Source organism: Podarcis melisellensis (genome assembly GCF_964234715.1).
Source record: "Podarcis melisellensis genome assembly, chromosome: 15".
In the NCBI taxonomy this organism is placed as follows: Eukaryota; Metazoa; Chordata; class Lepidosauria; order Squamata; family Lacertidae; genus Podarcis; species Podarcis melisellensis.
In genome coordinates this window covers 33,143,890-33,159,985 of record NC_138532.1, presented here as the reverse complement: position 1 = coordinate 33,159,985, position 16,096 = coordinate 33,143,890, and the positions used below count along the sequence as shown (strand labels likewise).

Genomic DNA, 16,096 nt, shown 5'->3' with positions numbered 1-16,096 from the left:
TTTACCCAGTACTTTATTTAAAATAATAATAATCAGAGCGGTTTACATCAATTGTACATAAAACCATGCAATAAAGACCATATTAAAAAAAACCTTAAAAATAACTATTGTGGAAAGATGTATTCTTAATGGCCTGCATAAGCTTGATGGAATAGAAAAGCTTTCAGCATGTATTTGAAAGTCGAAACAGAAGGTGCCTGCTGAATCTGTATTGGCAGAATGTTCCACATTACTGAGCGGATGACAGTACAGCATCCCTGATAGATGGGCCGGCTGGCCAGGCCTGGATATGTACCTTTTGCTACCTGAGGTGAAGGACAAGATTGTAGCCCCCCACCCCGTAACACAAGATGGTATCCCACCCCCCTGTACAGAATCTGACCTGGTTGCTAATTGAAACATGAATATCATAAGATCTCCCACTTTATCTGTGGGGTTCAGGGGAATGGCGGGTGGGCTGTTGCCACTCCCAGCATCCGCTGCCTGAAGCAGGTACATCACTCTGCCTGGGGCAAGGACCGGCCCTGCACTCATGTGCAGAGAAGAAGAACCCTGACCCCAAGGCAGCCTCTTCCACTGCCAAGAAGTTCTTTTACCATTTGGAAATAACATTCTAGGGAAAGGTGTCTGTTCCTAGTGCTAAAAGGGAAAGGAGTAGCATTGGGAGAGGGTTTCTCAGATGGGTCACCAGGAAAGGTTGTTGCATCAAATGTCTTTAGGTGACACTGTGGGTTTCAGTGTGAGACAATCTCCCTCTCTTGCCTCCAGTCCAATTTCAGTTCTAGTCCAGATCAATAAAACCTGAAATGCCCCAGACTTATACTCTCTGGTTTCTTGGACATCCCATTTACCTTAGGTTTTTTTTGTTTTTGTTTTCCTTTCTCGTGCCAGCCGGGACGACGTCATCGGGAAGGTCTGCATCACCCAAAGCCTGTTGGCTGAGCACCCAAAAGGTGAGATTATTCCCTCTGTTGGGACAGGTAAATAATTTTGAATGAGTAAATTGAACAAATTTGGTGCACGGTCCCTGCCCCAAAAAGTCAGTATCTGCAGATGGAGTCCTTCCCAAATAACTAAAGCAACTGAACCTCCCATTTCTTTCTCATTTTCTTTGCCTTCCCCCCCTTATTCTTAGTAAACAAGGATGTTTGATGGATAACAAATTTGGCAACGAAGTGTAACATCACATTCATTTTTTAAAAACAGTGTTTCTGGCCATACAAAGAGTGCCTTTAAACACATGGGACCCGGTTACCTGAGCCTCAAGATGCATGTGAACTCTGCACAACCCAGTCTTGACTGGGCTGTGCAAACTCTCATACTGTAACTGCTGCTCATGATCAGTTATACAGTGAGGGGAGGGGAATGTGCAAATTAAATGCAGATATGTAGATATTCCTGTTTTTCACAATTTATTCCAAACACAGCCTGTAGGAGTGAGGGGACCCCCTAACAGAATCCTCTGCTATTTATCCATGCAGATTCCAGATTCAGCTGCTTCTCCCTCCAATTCATATAGGTCCCATTTCTCTCTCTTTGTGTTATCCTTGTGGGTCTGAACCCAGAACAGGTTTGAGGGCAGCAGTCAAGAACTGGATCCCAGCTGGATCTCCTGCTCCCACCCACTTCCATTTCCTTATCTGTCTACCTTCCTAGACAGGAGCAAAAGAGAAGACGTGATCTGCTTGCTCAAGGATCAGGGGATGTCTTGGGAGGCCCAGTGACTCATCTTTGGGATGGAGGCGGAGAGAGAGATTGTGTCTGAGAAAAGAATCTTCCTCTCTTGACCTTTGGGGTAGTTTCTGCCCAGTAACTTAGATGCTTTTCCAAGATTCAAAGGTGATGGTTGCTTTCTTGGCTTTAGGCCTGGGTTCAGGGGTTTCCTGGAGAACAAATCCCTGAGCTGACTGTGAATATTGCAATGTTTTTATGTGGTTTTGTGGATCTGCTATGCAGGTTATTCATCTCTCAAGAAGACAGCAAGCCCTCCAACATCTCACAGAGCACACTTGTAACGCCACAGTTCTTTGTGAGTTGCTCCACTATAGTTTATTATTATTATTATTTGTTGCAGGTATTCATATACCGTTTTTCATCAAATGAGATTGCAGATACATTTATGAGAAAATCAGACAACAGAATTAAACAGTGCAGTATATCAGCCTTTGACAGCCTAGTTTCCTCCAGAGTCTAGAGCAGAGGTAGGCAACTTAAGGCCCGGGGGCCGGATGCGGCCAATCGCCTTCTCAGTCCAGCCCATGGATGGTCCAGGAATCAGTGTATTTTTACATGAGGAGAATGTATCCTTTTAAAATGCATCTCTGGGTTATTTGTGGGGCATAGGAATTCTTTCTGATTTTTTCCCTAAATATAGTCCGGCCCACCACATGGTCTGAGGGACGGTGGACCGGCCCACAGCTGAAAAAGTTTGCTGACCCCTGGTCTAGAGGTTTTAAACTACAGGTCCCATTTTTGTTTTTGTTTTTTCTTATGACATTTAGGTAAAAAAAAAAAAGGCAGATATTGTGTTGCAGGCTGGCAATGAAGAATTGAATCCAATGCTTCTTTGATGAAAATAGGGACATCTTATTCCATCATCATCATTTTATTATTTAAACCCAACCCATCTGATTGGGTTGCCCCAACCAATCTGGGTAGCTTCCAACGTCTATAAAAACAAAATAAAGCTTTAAACATTAAAAAAGCTTCCCTATACAGGGCTGCCTTCATATGTCTTCTAAAGGTTGTATAGTTACTTATCTCCTTGGCTCCGGGGGGGGCGGGGGTTGTTGCATAACTCCATACCCTCCAACATTTCTGTGATGAAAATAGGGGCATCCTGAGGAAAAGTGGGACATTCCAGGATCAAATCAGAAAACTGGACAGCTTCTGTGGATCCGGAACTGTCCCTGGTAAATAGGGACATTTGGAGGGTCTGCAATGCTAGCCCTACACAGAACAGACCAGTAAATTGGAGCAGGTGGTTCATTCATTTTGTGTAAAATTCCCTCCCTCTTGCATCACTGCAGCAGCTGCATTCTGTTCGTTGACAACATTGCATGACTGACTCTTCCCTGTCTGCAGCTAATGAGAGACTTCCTTTTTCTGCTGCATTTCTAGGTCTGAACTTTAAAATGCTGTGTCTCTGTGCTTTCGCTTTGGGGTTTTTTCACTAGCACTTTCCCCCCATGAAAACATGCTCTTTACCACTGAATGGCAATCCGCGAAAAATCTGAATTGAAGTTTGTTTTCTGACTTAGCGTTAAAAAGCGGGTTTTCCTGGGGAAAGTGCCAAAAGCGGCAAATAAATAAATAAATAAAAGTGCTCAGGCACAGAGCTTTAAAGTGCCAACCTCTGCCTAGAAAGCGCAGGGCAAAAGGTAGGCGTGGATGATCCCACGCCTTTAGCCCATAACTCTTTCCTAGCATAGGCAAGACCCAGCACATTTACTGGCTTGTTCCAATAAATGGGATGGAAAAGATGAACAGGGTGACAACAGTGCTGGATTTATGTATAAGCTAAACAAGCTATAGATTAGGGCCCCTGGGCCCCCCAAAAAATTAAAGGGGGAAAAACTGGATGTACATTTCCAAAATATAAGATAAAAAATAAAAATAAAACCCACATACAGCAACAGTGTTTTGTGTTGTGTAGGCTCCTATGATGTAAGTAATGGGCCCCGCCTTCTAGCCTGCTCCCTAAAATATCACTGGTTTGCTCATTTCTATATATAGGGTGCCTCCATTCTGCATGGACTGGTTGCATGGTGACATGTGCAAATGGCTTTAGATACCTGTTAGGTCCATAAATTACCAAATAGCATATATTCAACACAAAAAACAGTGACAATTTGTTGTTGACACAGAACAGCTGGCCATATAAAGGGCCCTGTTACCTTCAGTAGCTTAGGGCTGCCTCAAATTTAAATCCGGCCCTGGACTAGGTGGCAAGAGGACTAAGAGCTAAGGAAGACTCCAGAGTCAGAATAAAATGTCAAAGAAGTTTTTAACAGTCTCCAGCTGTGTGAACACTCCTGTTTAATCCGCATCCAGGATCCTCCCACTGCTGGTTTGGGAAGCAGTGAACACACAATGTTAGCCAATATCCATATCTCTCCTGTTGCTTCTTAGGAAATATATATATTTATTTTGGTCAATAACTAGTAGAGTTCTTAGGAAATATTTTACACTGTATTTTTGTGTTGTGAACTAACCTGAGATCTATGGATGAAGGGCAGTATGCAGCATTTTTTTTAAAAAAAAAAAGGAGTATAAACACCGACAACTGGGAAACACTGGCCTGCGAGCGCTCCAATTGGAGAACAGCCTTTACCAAAGGTGTCATGGACTTTGAAGATGCTTGAACTCAGGACAAAAGGGAGAAACGTGCTAAGAGGAGAGCACGCTTGGCAAAACCTCACCATGACCAACTCCTGCCTGGAAACCTATGTCCCCACTGTGTAAGGATGTGTGGATCCAGAATTGGCCCCCACAGTCACTTATGGACTCGGTGTTAAAACCATGTTCATCTTACTCGACTACGAGTGATCGCCAGAGAAGAAGACAGATTTTTAAAAGTAAAAAATAAAATACTGTTTTGTGGTGTGGTTTTCAACAAATCAGCTTCGACTGGAACTGAGAAAAACAATCTATCTGTGCTTCCAGCTGGTAATGCGCGCTCAGCCTTCATGACCCTTGTGGTCCTTTTCTATGATTCCGTGATCTTCTTTGACCCAGTGCCATCCCTGTGAGGGTAGGGCATGGTTGCCCCCGAGTTGAAAATCTTGTGCTTCCTTCTCCCTGTCTCTGTTCCCAGGCTATAATGGCTGGCTGAACCTCACCGAAATTGACCCAGACGAGGAAGTTCAGGGGGAAATCCATCTCCAGATTGAGATTGTTGACAGCGGTGCCGTGAGAAAGCTGCGCTGCACTGTGTTTGATGCCAGGTAAGGCTGTGCTGTGCCAGAGACGAGGGCGCGGGGCAAGGGTTTGCAACCTCCCCTCCCCTGTGACCTTATGCCATCCAGCCCTCTGTCTGATTTTAAGATGCTTCCACAAGCTGTTAAGCCAGACCCTTTGGCTGGAGCAATCTGCCCCTCTTCCCCCACAAAGACTCCTCAAAACTGTAGCTTTACCCCTCACAGAACTACAGTTTTCAGCATCCTTAACAAACTACAATTCCCAGGATTCATAAATTCATTCATTTATGCTTTTCAAGTTTATACATTTCACTAATTTTACAATCATTTTGACATTTCAAAACTTGACTTCCTTCCCCCTCTTTCTGCGGTTCCTTAAATTTATTTTTAATACCTTCCACATATCCAGATTAACGTAACTTGCTCATTTATTCATTTACTTTAAATATATACTCTGGTCAAACTGCATGTTATTACAATAATCCTGCCAGTGTTGTTATCTGTTTACAATTTACCTGTAAATATTCAATAAACCATTTCCATTCTTTGTTAAAAGTTTGTTATCTTGATTTCTTATTCTTCTGGTAAGTTTAGCCATTTCTGCATATTCTGTAAATTTTTGTATCCATTCCTCCCTTGCTGGGACTTCTGCTTATTGCCATTTTGGGGCGAGTAACATTCTTGCCACTCTAGTCACATACCTGAATAAGTTTCTATACAGTTTTGGTAGTTCTGCCCCCTATAATTCCCAAAAGAAAAGCTTCTGGGTTGCTGTTTTTTACAAATGTTATATTAAATATCATTTTCAATTCATTACATATCAGTTCATTACATACCCCACCCATCTGGCTGGAGGAAACCCAGCCAGATGGGCGGGGTATAAATAAATAAATTATTATTATTAAATTATTATTTCCCAGTAAGCTTTAACCTTACTACAAGGCCACCACATATGATAAAAAGAAAGTTATTTCTCTCTACACCCCAGGATTCCTTGCTGGAGCTCATGTGCTTTGAATGTGTGGTGTTTGCACAATCCGAGTCAGGCCACCAGCCCTTGCAACTCAGTCTTGCCTACAGCAGCCTTCTTGGGTTTCTGTCCTGGCTCCCAGGTCTACTCAGAGATACTGGAGATTGGAGATGGGGCCTTCTAGATGCAGAGCATGCACTCTGCCACTGAGCTACTCTGCGTGGAGTCTGCCCCTCCCCCCCCCCCCCCCCCCCGAGGATCAAGCCAAGCCCTTTGTCAGGGAACATTCTGAGCCCTCTCTAATTGCAAGAGCCCTTAATCATGGGGGATTGGCTGACTGAAGGAATGAGCTGTGCCGTTCCTTTAAGAAGAACAGAGGGAACACAGGGCGGTAATGCTGGGTCAGATAGACAGCCCTTCCAGCTTATTAATAAAAATTATTAATGATTTCGGTGAATAGTGTTGTAAATAAAAATAGCACTTGTGAAAGTGCTTCCCATAAATTTTCTTGCTCTAGAGCTGGCACAGTACAGCAGCTAAGAGACTGAGCCCTCACAGGAATTTTATTTGTCAATTTTTTTGACTACATTTTATTTTAGTCAATTTTTTGTTGGCAATATATTTTATATTACAAATTTCCCATATAATCGTTTTTTCTTTTATCGACTTCCCATCCCATTTTTCATGGTGTTTTTTTTTTATTCTTCCCCTCTGCTGCACCCTATCTTTCTTCTTTTATATCATAACCACAATACAATAATCTCTCATTCTTTCTGTTGCTCATAGTTCGAATCATGCTCCCAAATCCATCATACTATAATATTTCTTCAAACAATCTGGAAAAGGCTTCCATTCCTCCTTAAAGCAATCATCGTTCTCTAATTTTAGCTGTTAGCTTTGCAGATTTAGCCTAGCCCATTGCTTATCCATTCTTCTTTGGTGGGAACTAGTTCTTCTTTTCATTTCTGTGCATAAAGAATCCTAGCTGCATACATAAACAACCTAACCATCTTTTTTGGGGACTTCTGTCCTTATAATCCCTAGATACATTAGTCGATTTTTAAAAAGTCTATATCCCACCTTTGCTCAAAGGGGCTCAAGGCGTCGTGCATGGCTCTCCCTCTCTCCCTGTTTCCCTCACAACAACCCTGTGGGGTAGGCTGGGCTGAGAGACTGACTAAACCAAGGTTACCCAGTGAGCATCATTACCGAGTAGGGATTTGAATTCTTCCAGGCAGCTTTTGACAAACGAGCCTCTCTCTCCTGGCCTCAGTCCCCTTCCCTGTTTGTAAAATGGGGAATAATGCTGATGTACCTTACAGGGTTGTTTTTGCTTTTATTTAAATTTGCCTTCTGCCAGGTCAGACCCGTGGTTCGAGCTGAGACCCATCTAGCTCAGATTGTCCATTCATTGACTGCTAGCGACTGTCCAGGATCCATTCCAGCTGGGGAATGAATCCGGGATCTTCTTCATGCAAAGCTCTGCTGTAACAGAAATGCTGAACCCACTTTGACCATTTGCATTAAAAATCAGAGGGGGCGGGCAGGGAATTCAACCAACATAATTGCATAGCTGGTAAGAAACGGCGCAAGGAGGATTCATGGTTTCGTGGTGGGCACAGCAAAGATGAGACGGAAGGCAAAGTTCAGGCTTGTGAGGGTGTAGCAGGGAATGCCTGATTATTGCTGCTGTGCAAGCGGAGGATCTGGCGATGTGAGTCAGAAATGCGTTTTTATAAAGCAATAAACTTTCCCAATTTTCCTTTCTTTACTGTCTCGCAGTATCCACCAGTTCTCTGCTGGAAATAATTCTTTCATTAAAATGAAACTCTCAAACTCGGTGGGAGAAAAACATTGGACGTTCAAAAGGAAGCCTGTGCAGAGTGACGCTGTGTTTGAATGCTGGGCCCCCGGAAGAGGGTGCAAAGCCATATGACAAGGGCTAGTGGGGGTGTTGTTGTTGTTGTTTAGTCATTTAGTCATGTCCGACTCTTCGTGACCCCATGGACCAGAGCACGCCAGGCACTTCTGTCTTCCACTGCCTCCCGCAGTTTGGTCAAACTCATGCTGGTAGCTTCGAGAACACTGTCCAACCATCTCGTCCTCTGTCGTCCCCTTCTCCTTGTGCCTTCCATCTTTCCAAACATCAGGGTCTTTTCCAGGGAGTCTTCTCTTCTCATGAGGTGGCCAAAGTATTGGAGCCTCAGCTTCACGATCTGTCCTTCCAGTGAGCACTCAGGGCTGATTTCCTTAAGAATGGAGAGGTTTGTTCTTCTTGCAGTCCATGGGACTCTCAAGAGTCTCCTCCAGCACTATAATTCAAAAGCATCAATTCTTTGGCGATCGATCAGGCTTCTTTATGGTCCAGTTCTCACTTCCATACATCACTGCTGGGAAAGTGGGGGTGTTAAGAGATGATAATACTACAGAAGGATGTTAGAAAACATCAACACAAGCCCTTTGACAGAAAGAGAAAATGAGGGGAGCAATTTAGGGGAGCCATGGCAGCGTGACAGAGATTGTGATGCCATGTGACTTTTACTTTTTTGTTCATTCTTTGTTTACGTGCTTTCTTCCGAGCCTCAGATCTAAAAGTGCCCAAATTTACTCATTCTTCAGTTTGCTGTATAGCTTTCTCTGTTTCTCTTATGTAAAGCTATGTAGCTGAGGTTGCGAATAAGGTTACGAATAATAAGCCGAACCAAGGCATTTTGCACAAGGAAATCGCAGCCCCACCTTCAAATAAAGGCAGGCTGTGTACACACCATATATTTAAAGCACACACACACACCCCGCAAAAAATTCTCGGAATGGTAGTTTGCTGGGAATTTCAGAGGTGAACTACAGTTCCCAGAGTTCTATTCTTTGGGGTGCGAAATGTGCTTTAAATGCACCCGTCAATTTGGGTTTCTCTGTTCCTCAGTTTTTCAGTCTTAACTTCAGTTTGCAACATTTCCACGTCAGTCTGTGGAATGTTTTTTCCAAGTCCTCACAAAAAATCATAAGTATTTTAATGCACATTCCTTCTAATACAGTATACACATGTGTGGATTTTGCCTAATACACCCATATTTTTTGCATAAAGTGTCCAATGAACAGCCCAGGAAGTGTGCCTGGGTTAATTAACCCTTCACATATGCTGATTCCAGGGGATGAACAGCGGCTAACCCACATCTTGAACGCACATGAGTCTAGCTGCTAACCTAACAGAGGGTTTCAAAAAGTGAAAATCCACTCACAACATTTGTTGAGCTTTTTGTGGGAGGGCAAAGTTGTTCTACCTTTTTTTGCAGAGGGCAAAGTTGTTCAGCTTTTTTTTTCCAAAATCTCCCCCCCCCCCAACCTTTTTTTTTTTTTTGCAGTTTTTGAACTATTTTTAAGGAATTTTGCCAGAAACTCAACACTTCTGACATGGGTTGCCCTGGACATTTTAACCGATTTTTTGAAATTCCGCCTAGGAGCTATTTCTGACAGATAAATTCTGGATGTGTCCGGGAAAATCCCAGACGTATGGCAGCCCTGCTTAACGTACCAGTTCTAATCAAATCCTAACATTTATTAAACCCCAAGCATTTAGCACCCGCAGATCTATAACAATATTCTCTCTCTCTCTCTCTCTCTCTCTCTCTCTCTCTCTCTCTCTCCTTCCTTCCTTCCTTCCTTCCTTCCTTCCTTCCTTCCTTCACAGAGATTTGGCTCGGAAAGACAGAAACGGAGCCTCTGATCCCTTCGTCAGAGTCCGCTATAATGGCAAGACACAGGAAACTTTGGTGAGCTCCAGCTGTAAGGAGAACAAGGTGCCGGGGTGGGGATGGGGATAGGGGAAGGGCTACATAAGGCATTTAAGGGCAGGTGCATGCCATGCACAGAAAGTATGTTGCTTTCCCCCACAAAGAGCCATGGGAACTGTAGTTTAAGGCCTTGTTGGGAATGACAGCTCTGCAAGGGTGAAACTACTGTTCCTAGAGTGGGGAGCTGTGAGCTTTAAATGTGTGGTCTGAGTCTGCGCTCTGGAGAGGCAGCCAGTGCGCCTGCCAGATATATCCCACTATCGTATTTGTTTCCCCAGCCTTAAGTCCAGATGGGCAGGGTACAAATACAGTGGTACCTCTGGTTACAAACTTATTTCGTTCCGGAGGTCTGTTCTTAACTTGAAACCGTTCTTAACCTGAGGTACCACTTTAGCTATTGGGGCCTCCTGCTGCCACCGCCACACAATTTCTGTTCTCATCCTGAGGTAAAGTTCTTAACCCGAGGTACTACTCCGGGTTAGCGGAGTCTGTTACCTGAAGTGTTTGTAACCCGAGGTGTTTGTAACCCGAGGTACCACTGTAATAAAATTATTATTATGATCACCTGTACAAGCCTAGGCGAGTGGGGCCCAAAACAGCAGAATGTCCCAGTGTGAAGTGTTCTAGTTCAGGATACTCCTTTTCATTCCTCCTCCAAACTGACTTTCCATTCCCTGTTCACTCGGTGTATGAGTCCCCGTTTGACTCTTTTTCTCGTACCACTTTTATGAGCTCCCCCCTCCCTCCGCAAAAGAAAGATATTTGGTACTTTGGCAAATTTGGGGAATTGCTGGTCCCTCTCTTTGGCTACATAAGGACCAGGCCTCAAAATAATGGAGGTCATTTTTAGCACACACAAATGGAAACTCTGCCCCAAACATTGCAGGTGTGTGTGTCTCGGGAAGAACTTTCACAGCTCTCTTTTTTCAGGAAGGGGGTGGTCCAAAATGAGGCTCCAGCTGGTCAAGTGAGAGAGTGAACGGGCATGTGTCTCTCTCTCTAATCCTCTTTTTTCTAGCCACTTCATTCCATCCAGTGTTATGAGTTTGGGCGGGTCAGTCTGGATGACATCCTTGGCTCCCCAGCAGGCTCTTCCTCCTCCTCCTCCTGTTCTCACCAGCATCTTTTAAAGAATTTGCTTTCGGGAGGAAGAATTTGCTTCCTTTATTGGCTTTGCCTGTCGTCCAGGTGATCAAAAAATCTTGCTACCCAAGGTGGAACGAGACCTTTGAGTTCGACCTGGACGAGTCGGCTGTGGAGAAGCTCTGCGTCATCGAAGTCTGGGATTGGGATCTCGTCAGCAGGAACGATTTTCTAGGGAAGGTGAGCAGTGGGGAAGGAGGGCTTGGAAGAAGACACATTTAAACGTTCTCCTAGCAAGGGGGCTGTCCTGTTCAAAGGCTGATCTCTTCGGTTTTCTGCCTTTGCCTTCTGTGTACTTTTTTTAAAAGGAATTCCCGCTTTCAGGAGGGTGGGGGAATAAACATTTTAAAATCAAATACGATTGCAGCAAGCATAGAGATATGGAAAAGGCTGGAGTGACGGGCAGATGGGAAAGATGGTCCTACATTTGGCGTGCCTCTTGTACACTGCCCTGTGCAATTGGAGGGCAAGTTATAAATGCTTCTCGTATATAAAAATAAATGGGAAAAGCTGCCGCTCAGGGAATGTGGCTCTCAACAGAGAAGAGCACTGTCCACTCACAACACTGAATTATGGGGGTGCTCAGAAGTGTGGCTGAGCCGCCCCTGCCCAGTTTTTAGTATATATTGTTAACCAATAGGTCTTTCTCATTCCCTGCTCCCAGGCCTGTACAGAGTTGGGGGTAGTCAGGTACACTTATCCCAGGCCTCAGAGGGCTGGTGGGCCCTGTCCTGCCAATTTATAACTTTATTCTAACAAAATTCCTGCCCTGAGCCTCAGACAAGCTGTTCATGGGCGTACCTGCTCCTATCGGGTTATGTTTTTTGGAAATGGGAGTTTGCTGTGGAGACATGGGAAGGCCTTGCTTCAGATGGGAGTAAGCACAACTTTTTTTTCCTTTTCTTTTGCAGGTAGTATTCAATGTCCAAGGGCTACAGGCGGTCCAACAAGAGGAAGGGTGGTTTATGCTTCGACCGGACAAATCAAAGCCAAGGCGGGATGAGTGAGTCTCTGTTTTTCAAAGGGGAGCTTCACTTGTTTGCCCCTAAGTCAACCTGTAAAGGATTTTGCTGCTGCCACAGTCCTGCTAGAGTGTTTAAGGAACGCAGGTGGCGCTGTGGTCTAAACCACTGAGCCTCTTGGGCTTGCTGATCAGAAGGTTGGCAGCTCGAATCCCTGTGAGGGGGTGGGCTGCCATTGCTCTGTCCCAGCTCCTGCCAACCTAGCAGTTCAAAAGCATGCCAGTGCAAGTAGATAAATAGGTACCGCTGCAGTGGGAAGGCAAACGGCATTTTCGTGTGCTGCTCTGGTTTCCGTCACGGTGTTCTGTTGCGCCAGAAGTGGTTTAGTCACGCTGCCCACATGACCTGAACAGCTGTCCGTGGACAAACACTGGCTCCCTCAGCTTGAAAGCAAGATGAGCGCTGCAACCCCAGAGTCGCCTTTGACTGGACTTAACCGTCCAGGGGTCCTTTACCTTTAGAGTGTTTGCCTTACTTATCTTAATAGACTTGTTACATTAGGAATAACTTTGTGATTGTATGAACTGGGGCATCAGACTCCCCTTCGTTGAAGGTTTTTAAACAGAGCTTGGGTGGCCAATCTGCCATTCTTGCATTGTGGGAGGTTGGACTTAGACGACCCTGGGAGTCCCTTCAAAACAGAACCTAAAGACTCCTACAAAATCACAAGGGCCTGCAGCTCATGTCCTATCTGAAGAGGGCCGAGGAGCCTGTGGCTCTCCAGTCGTCCTTGCTGGCTGGGAGTGATGGGAGTTGCAGTTGGGTAGCATCGCTCCTGAAGGATTCTGTGGTCCATGGTGGGACCATGTAGTTAGTTTGCGTCAATCACATTGCCCCCTTTCCCCTTCCTTTCCAGGGGCAACCTGGGCTCCCTACACCTCCAGTTGCAGCTTCGGGATGAGACGGTGCTTCCATCCATCCACTACCAGCCTCTTGTCCAGCTTCTGTGTCAGGAAGTTAAAGCAGGTGCCCAGGTGAGATCCATCGCTTTTGGCGGGCAGGCCCTTGAACTGGGGTGACCCAGGTTCTTCCCTTCACTCAGCTGTAAGGCTCACTGCCTCACCAGTCATTTTCTCTTAGCTTAACCTACTTTGCAGGGTTGCTGTGAGTATAGAAATGCATTTGGAACCCATGCGTGCTGCCTTTAGCTTTTTGGGAGAAAGGTAGGACAGCGATCTTGGAGATGCACCTGTTTAGACATGCATTCTCCTGATCTCCAGGCCTGAAGCTCCTGATCTAATCGCTTTAATTGTTAATGCTGTCTTAATGGGCTTGTTTTATTGTACATCTTAATTATGCACGCTTGGAATGCCTTGACGAAATGAACTTACTGTGCACTTTGATTGCACATGGATATATTTTGTAACTCGGTTTTACACTTGTAAGCTGCTTAGAAGCCATGTTGGCAAGCGAGCAGAATGTGTATATAAATAAATAACGCTGTTAAAGAAATATTTGATGACGTTGAGAATAGACCCCCTAATTTTGTGCATGCAGGTGGAGTGGGGGAAAATCTCCATCACACTTTAATTGAATTTTTTCCTCCTCCTGAGTTTCACGTGTGTTACAGCCTCCCTGGGGGTCTAACTCCTCAGTCGCTCCCCTTCTTTTTTTCCCTCCTGGCAGGATGGGAAAGTCCATTTAATAACCCTGATTGACGACACCACGACCGCCGAATGCAGGCAGGAAGTTGCCGTCAACCTTGTCAAGCTCTTTGTGGGCCAAGGGTTGGCCAAAGAGTTCTTGGACCTCCTCTTCAAACTGGAACTGGATAAAACCGGTAAGGATCCCGGGTGCATGACTGGGACATGGGAAGGTACCATGCTCTGTGCAGCTGGGGTACCATTTTATTAGAATGGAGGAGAGTGTGCAATGCATGGAGGGGGGAGGCGAGGAAGTCCAGACCTGCTCCAAAAAATTGATCGGTTGGACCCAGGGGCATCTTACCCATAGAGGCTAGTGGTGCGGGGGGCCAGGGCGCCAAGTTCTGGAGGGCGCCAGGGAAGAGGCAGAGGCTGGACGTGGCACCTCCTGGCATCAGCTTGCCGTCCTCACCCGCCTCCGCCATGCCACACTGAAGCAGCGCCGCGCCCGGAGCTTCCACCTGCCGTAGCCACCACAGCACGAAGCGGCCAGCTGAGCCGGGAGCCACCACGTCCAGCCTCCGCATCTTCCCTGCTGGAGGAGCTGCCCTCCAGCCGTTGCCCGCCTCCTCCAGCCCCGCAAAGCTGGGCACAGTACCATCCTCCCTAAAAAAGGTTGGCAACTATGGGAAAGGGATGGTGGTGCCAGAGGGATCTTTGCACCACGGCACCAGATATGGTTAAGATGGCCCTGGTTGGACCTGGGCATGGGCAGTTCCTGTCCGCCTATGGCATTTCCAGACTGCTACCGTAATTTGGGTGGGTTTCAGTCACATGCTGGCAAATCCAGTAGAAGACAGCTTCCTATGTTTCTGTGTTCTGTTTCAGATGAGCCAAACACTCTGTTTCGAAGCAACTCTCTGGCCTCTAAGTCAATGGAGTCATTTCTGAAGGTACTTGATGGGTTTGTGGTTTGCTTGTGTGAATCTTGAGTATGTTTATGTCTTTCTGTTTTTCCATCCATCTATATATCTCCTGGGATAGCTCAGTCAGAGTACGAGCCTCTTGATCTTGGGGCTGTGGGTTCAAGCCCCACGCCGAGCAAAAGATTCCTGCATTTCAGGGGGGCTGGACTCTTGGTCTCTTCCGACTCTGCGATTTTATGATTCTATACTGCCGTCTGATTGTTCAGTCCGCTGTCTCTCCTGTCCTGCCCCAAAATCTTCCCATCTGCAGGTGGCAGGCATGCAGTACCTCCACAGAGTCCTTGGGCCGACAATCAACCGAGTGTTTGAAGAGAAGAGATGCATTGAGCTGGATCCCAGCAAAGTGGAGAGCAAGGATATTGGGTAAGAGAGCCGGGATCGGGGACCTTTCTCAGGCTGTACATATTGCAGTAAGTTTCGGGAACGGCGGTTAGTATGCAGGATGCTTGGGTCCCTTCTAATTTCTGGGGGTCCTGGGTTCAGTAGGGGTTAAAACTGAGTAGGTTGGTGAAGTAGGCAGAAAGGCCAGCTTCTTGCTGGATGAGTTGATAGCTTTCAATATTGTTGGTAGTATAACAAAGGAAGCTGTGCCAGAAAGCAAACGGGTGGGCCCCTCTCCCTCACCTGGCTGCTAGTGAGTGGGAAGAACTATAGCCAAGAATGGCTGAGCTGGGCTAGAAGCAGGCAGAAGCCGAGAGTGAGAGCCGTGCTTGATTTCTGCTTCAATCCAAGGCTGTGAGCAAGACCTTCTGGGGTGTTGGTGTTCATGTGATCCCCAAAAAAGTTTTTGAGTTTCTGCTGAAATGAGGCTGCATTTTAATGTTGTATTTTAACCTTGTCCTTTAAGTTGTATTTCAATCAATTGTTTTATATCTGGTGTTAGCCACCCTGAGCCCGGTCTTGGCTGGGGAGGGCGGGGTATAAATTTATTTATTTATTTATTTATGTTGTGTTGTTGTTGTTGTTGTTGTTGTTGTTATATCATAAGCTCAGGTTGTGTATATATGTGTAAATAAACCCTTTATCTTAAAGACACCCCATCTCCCCTGTCCCTCATTCCAAGGAAACCAAACCCTGGGTAAGCACCTGGAACCACCGAAATCTTGCACCACTCAGAAATTTTCGTGGTGTGCAATAATACGTGCAGACACACACATGATATACATGTGTATATCACAACACTCCACTACAACTAGGAAAATACAGCAGTGACTAGGAAAATACATTGTTCCATCTCCATAGAGCACAGTTAAATTCTTAATAGGTGGTCACGTGTGTGGAGGCCCAAACTGTGGTCCCTTGCAGTGGCGTAGCGTGGGGGGTGCAGGGGGGGGCGGCCACACCGGGCGCAACATCGGGGGGGGGGCGCTCGCACTCGCAGCTCTCTGCCCCTACCTGGCAGAGTAGCCTACCACGGGTTAGGAGGCACAAATTACTTCCCTTGCCCTGGGTGCTGACAACCCACGCTACGCCACTGGTCCCTTGCGGTTTACTCCTGTTTGCGATTTACGCCAGAAACACCAGGTTTTATTTGTAAAACCAGTTCATACATTTATATCCTGCCTTTCCTCCTGGGAGCTCAAGGCAACGCACGTGCTTCCCCTGCCTTCCGTTTAATCCTCACAACAGCTCTGCGGTGTAGGTTAGGCTGAGAGAGACAGCGGCTGGCCCAAGGGTCACAC

General features: G+C 45.9%; 1 protein-coding gene across 5 annotated transcripts in view; it reads left to right on the top strand.

Annotated features, from left to right (window-relative positions):
• Window positions 1-16,096, top strand: part of RASA4B (RAS p21 protein activator 4B) — a 46,580-nt gene that overhangs the window by 20,397 nt on the left and 10,087 nt on the right. For 3 of the 5 annotated variants that reach the window (XM_081890319.1, XM_081890321.1, XM_081890322.1), the window contains exons 4-12: window positions 892-953; window positions 4,817-4,946; window positions 9,578-9,686; window positions 10,869-11,003; window positions 11,735-11,826; window positions 12,702-12,819; window positions 13,472-13,625; window positions 14,317-14,381; window positions 14,665-14,777. In XM_081890319.1, the coding sequence (XP_081746445.1) occupies window positions 892-953; window positions 4,817-4,946; window positions 9,578-9,686; window positions 10,869-11,003; window positions 11,735-11,826; window positions 12,702-12,819; window positions 13,472-13,625; window positions 14,317-14,381; window positions 14,665-14,777 (978 nt within the window). Of the gene's footprint in view, window positions 1-891; window positions 954-4,814; window positions 4,947-9,577; window positions 9,687-10,868; window positions 11,004-11,734; window positions 11,827-12,701; window positions 12,820-13,471; window positions 13,626-14,316; window positions 14,382-14,664; window positions 14,778-16,096 lie in introns of those variants that run through there. The other 2 variants (XM_081890320.1, XM_081890323.1) reach the window with 2 other exon arrangements.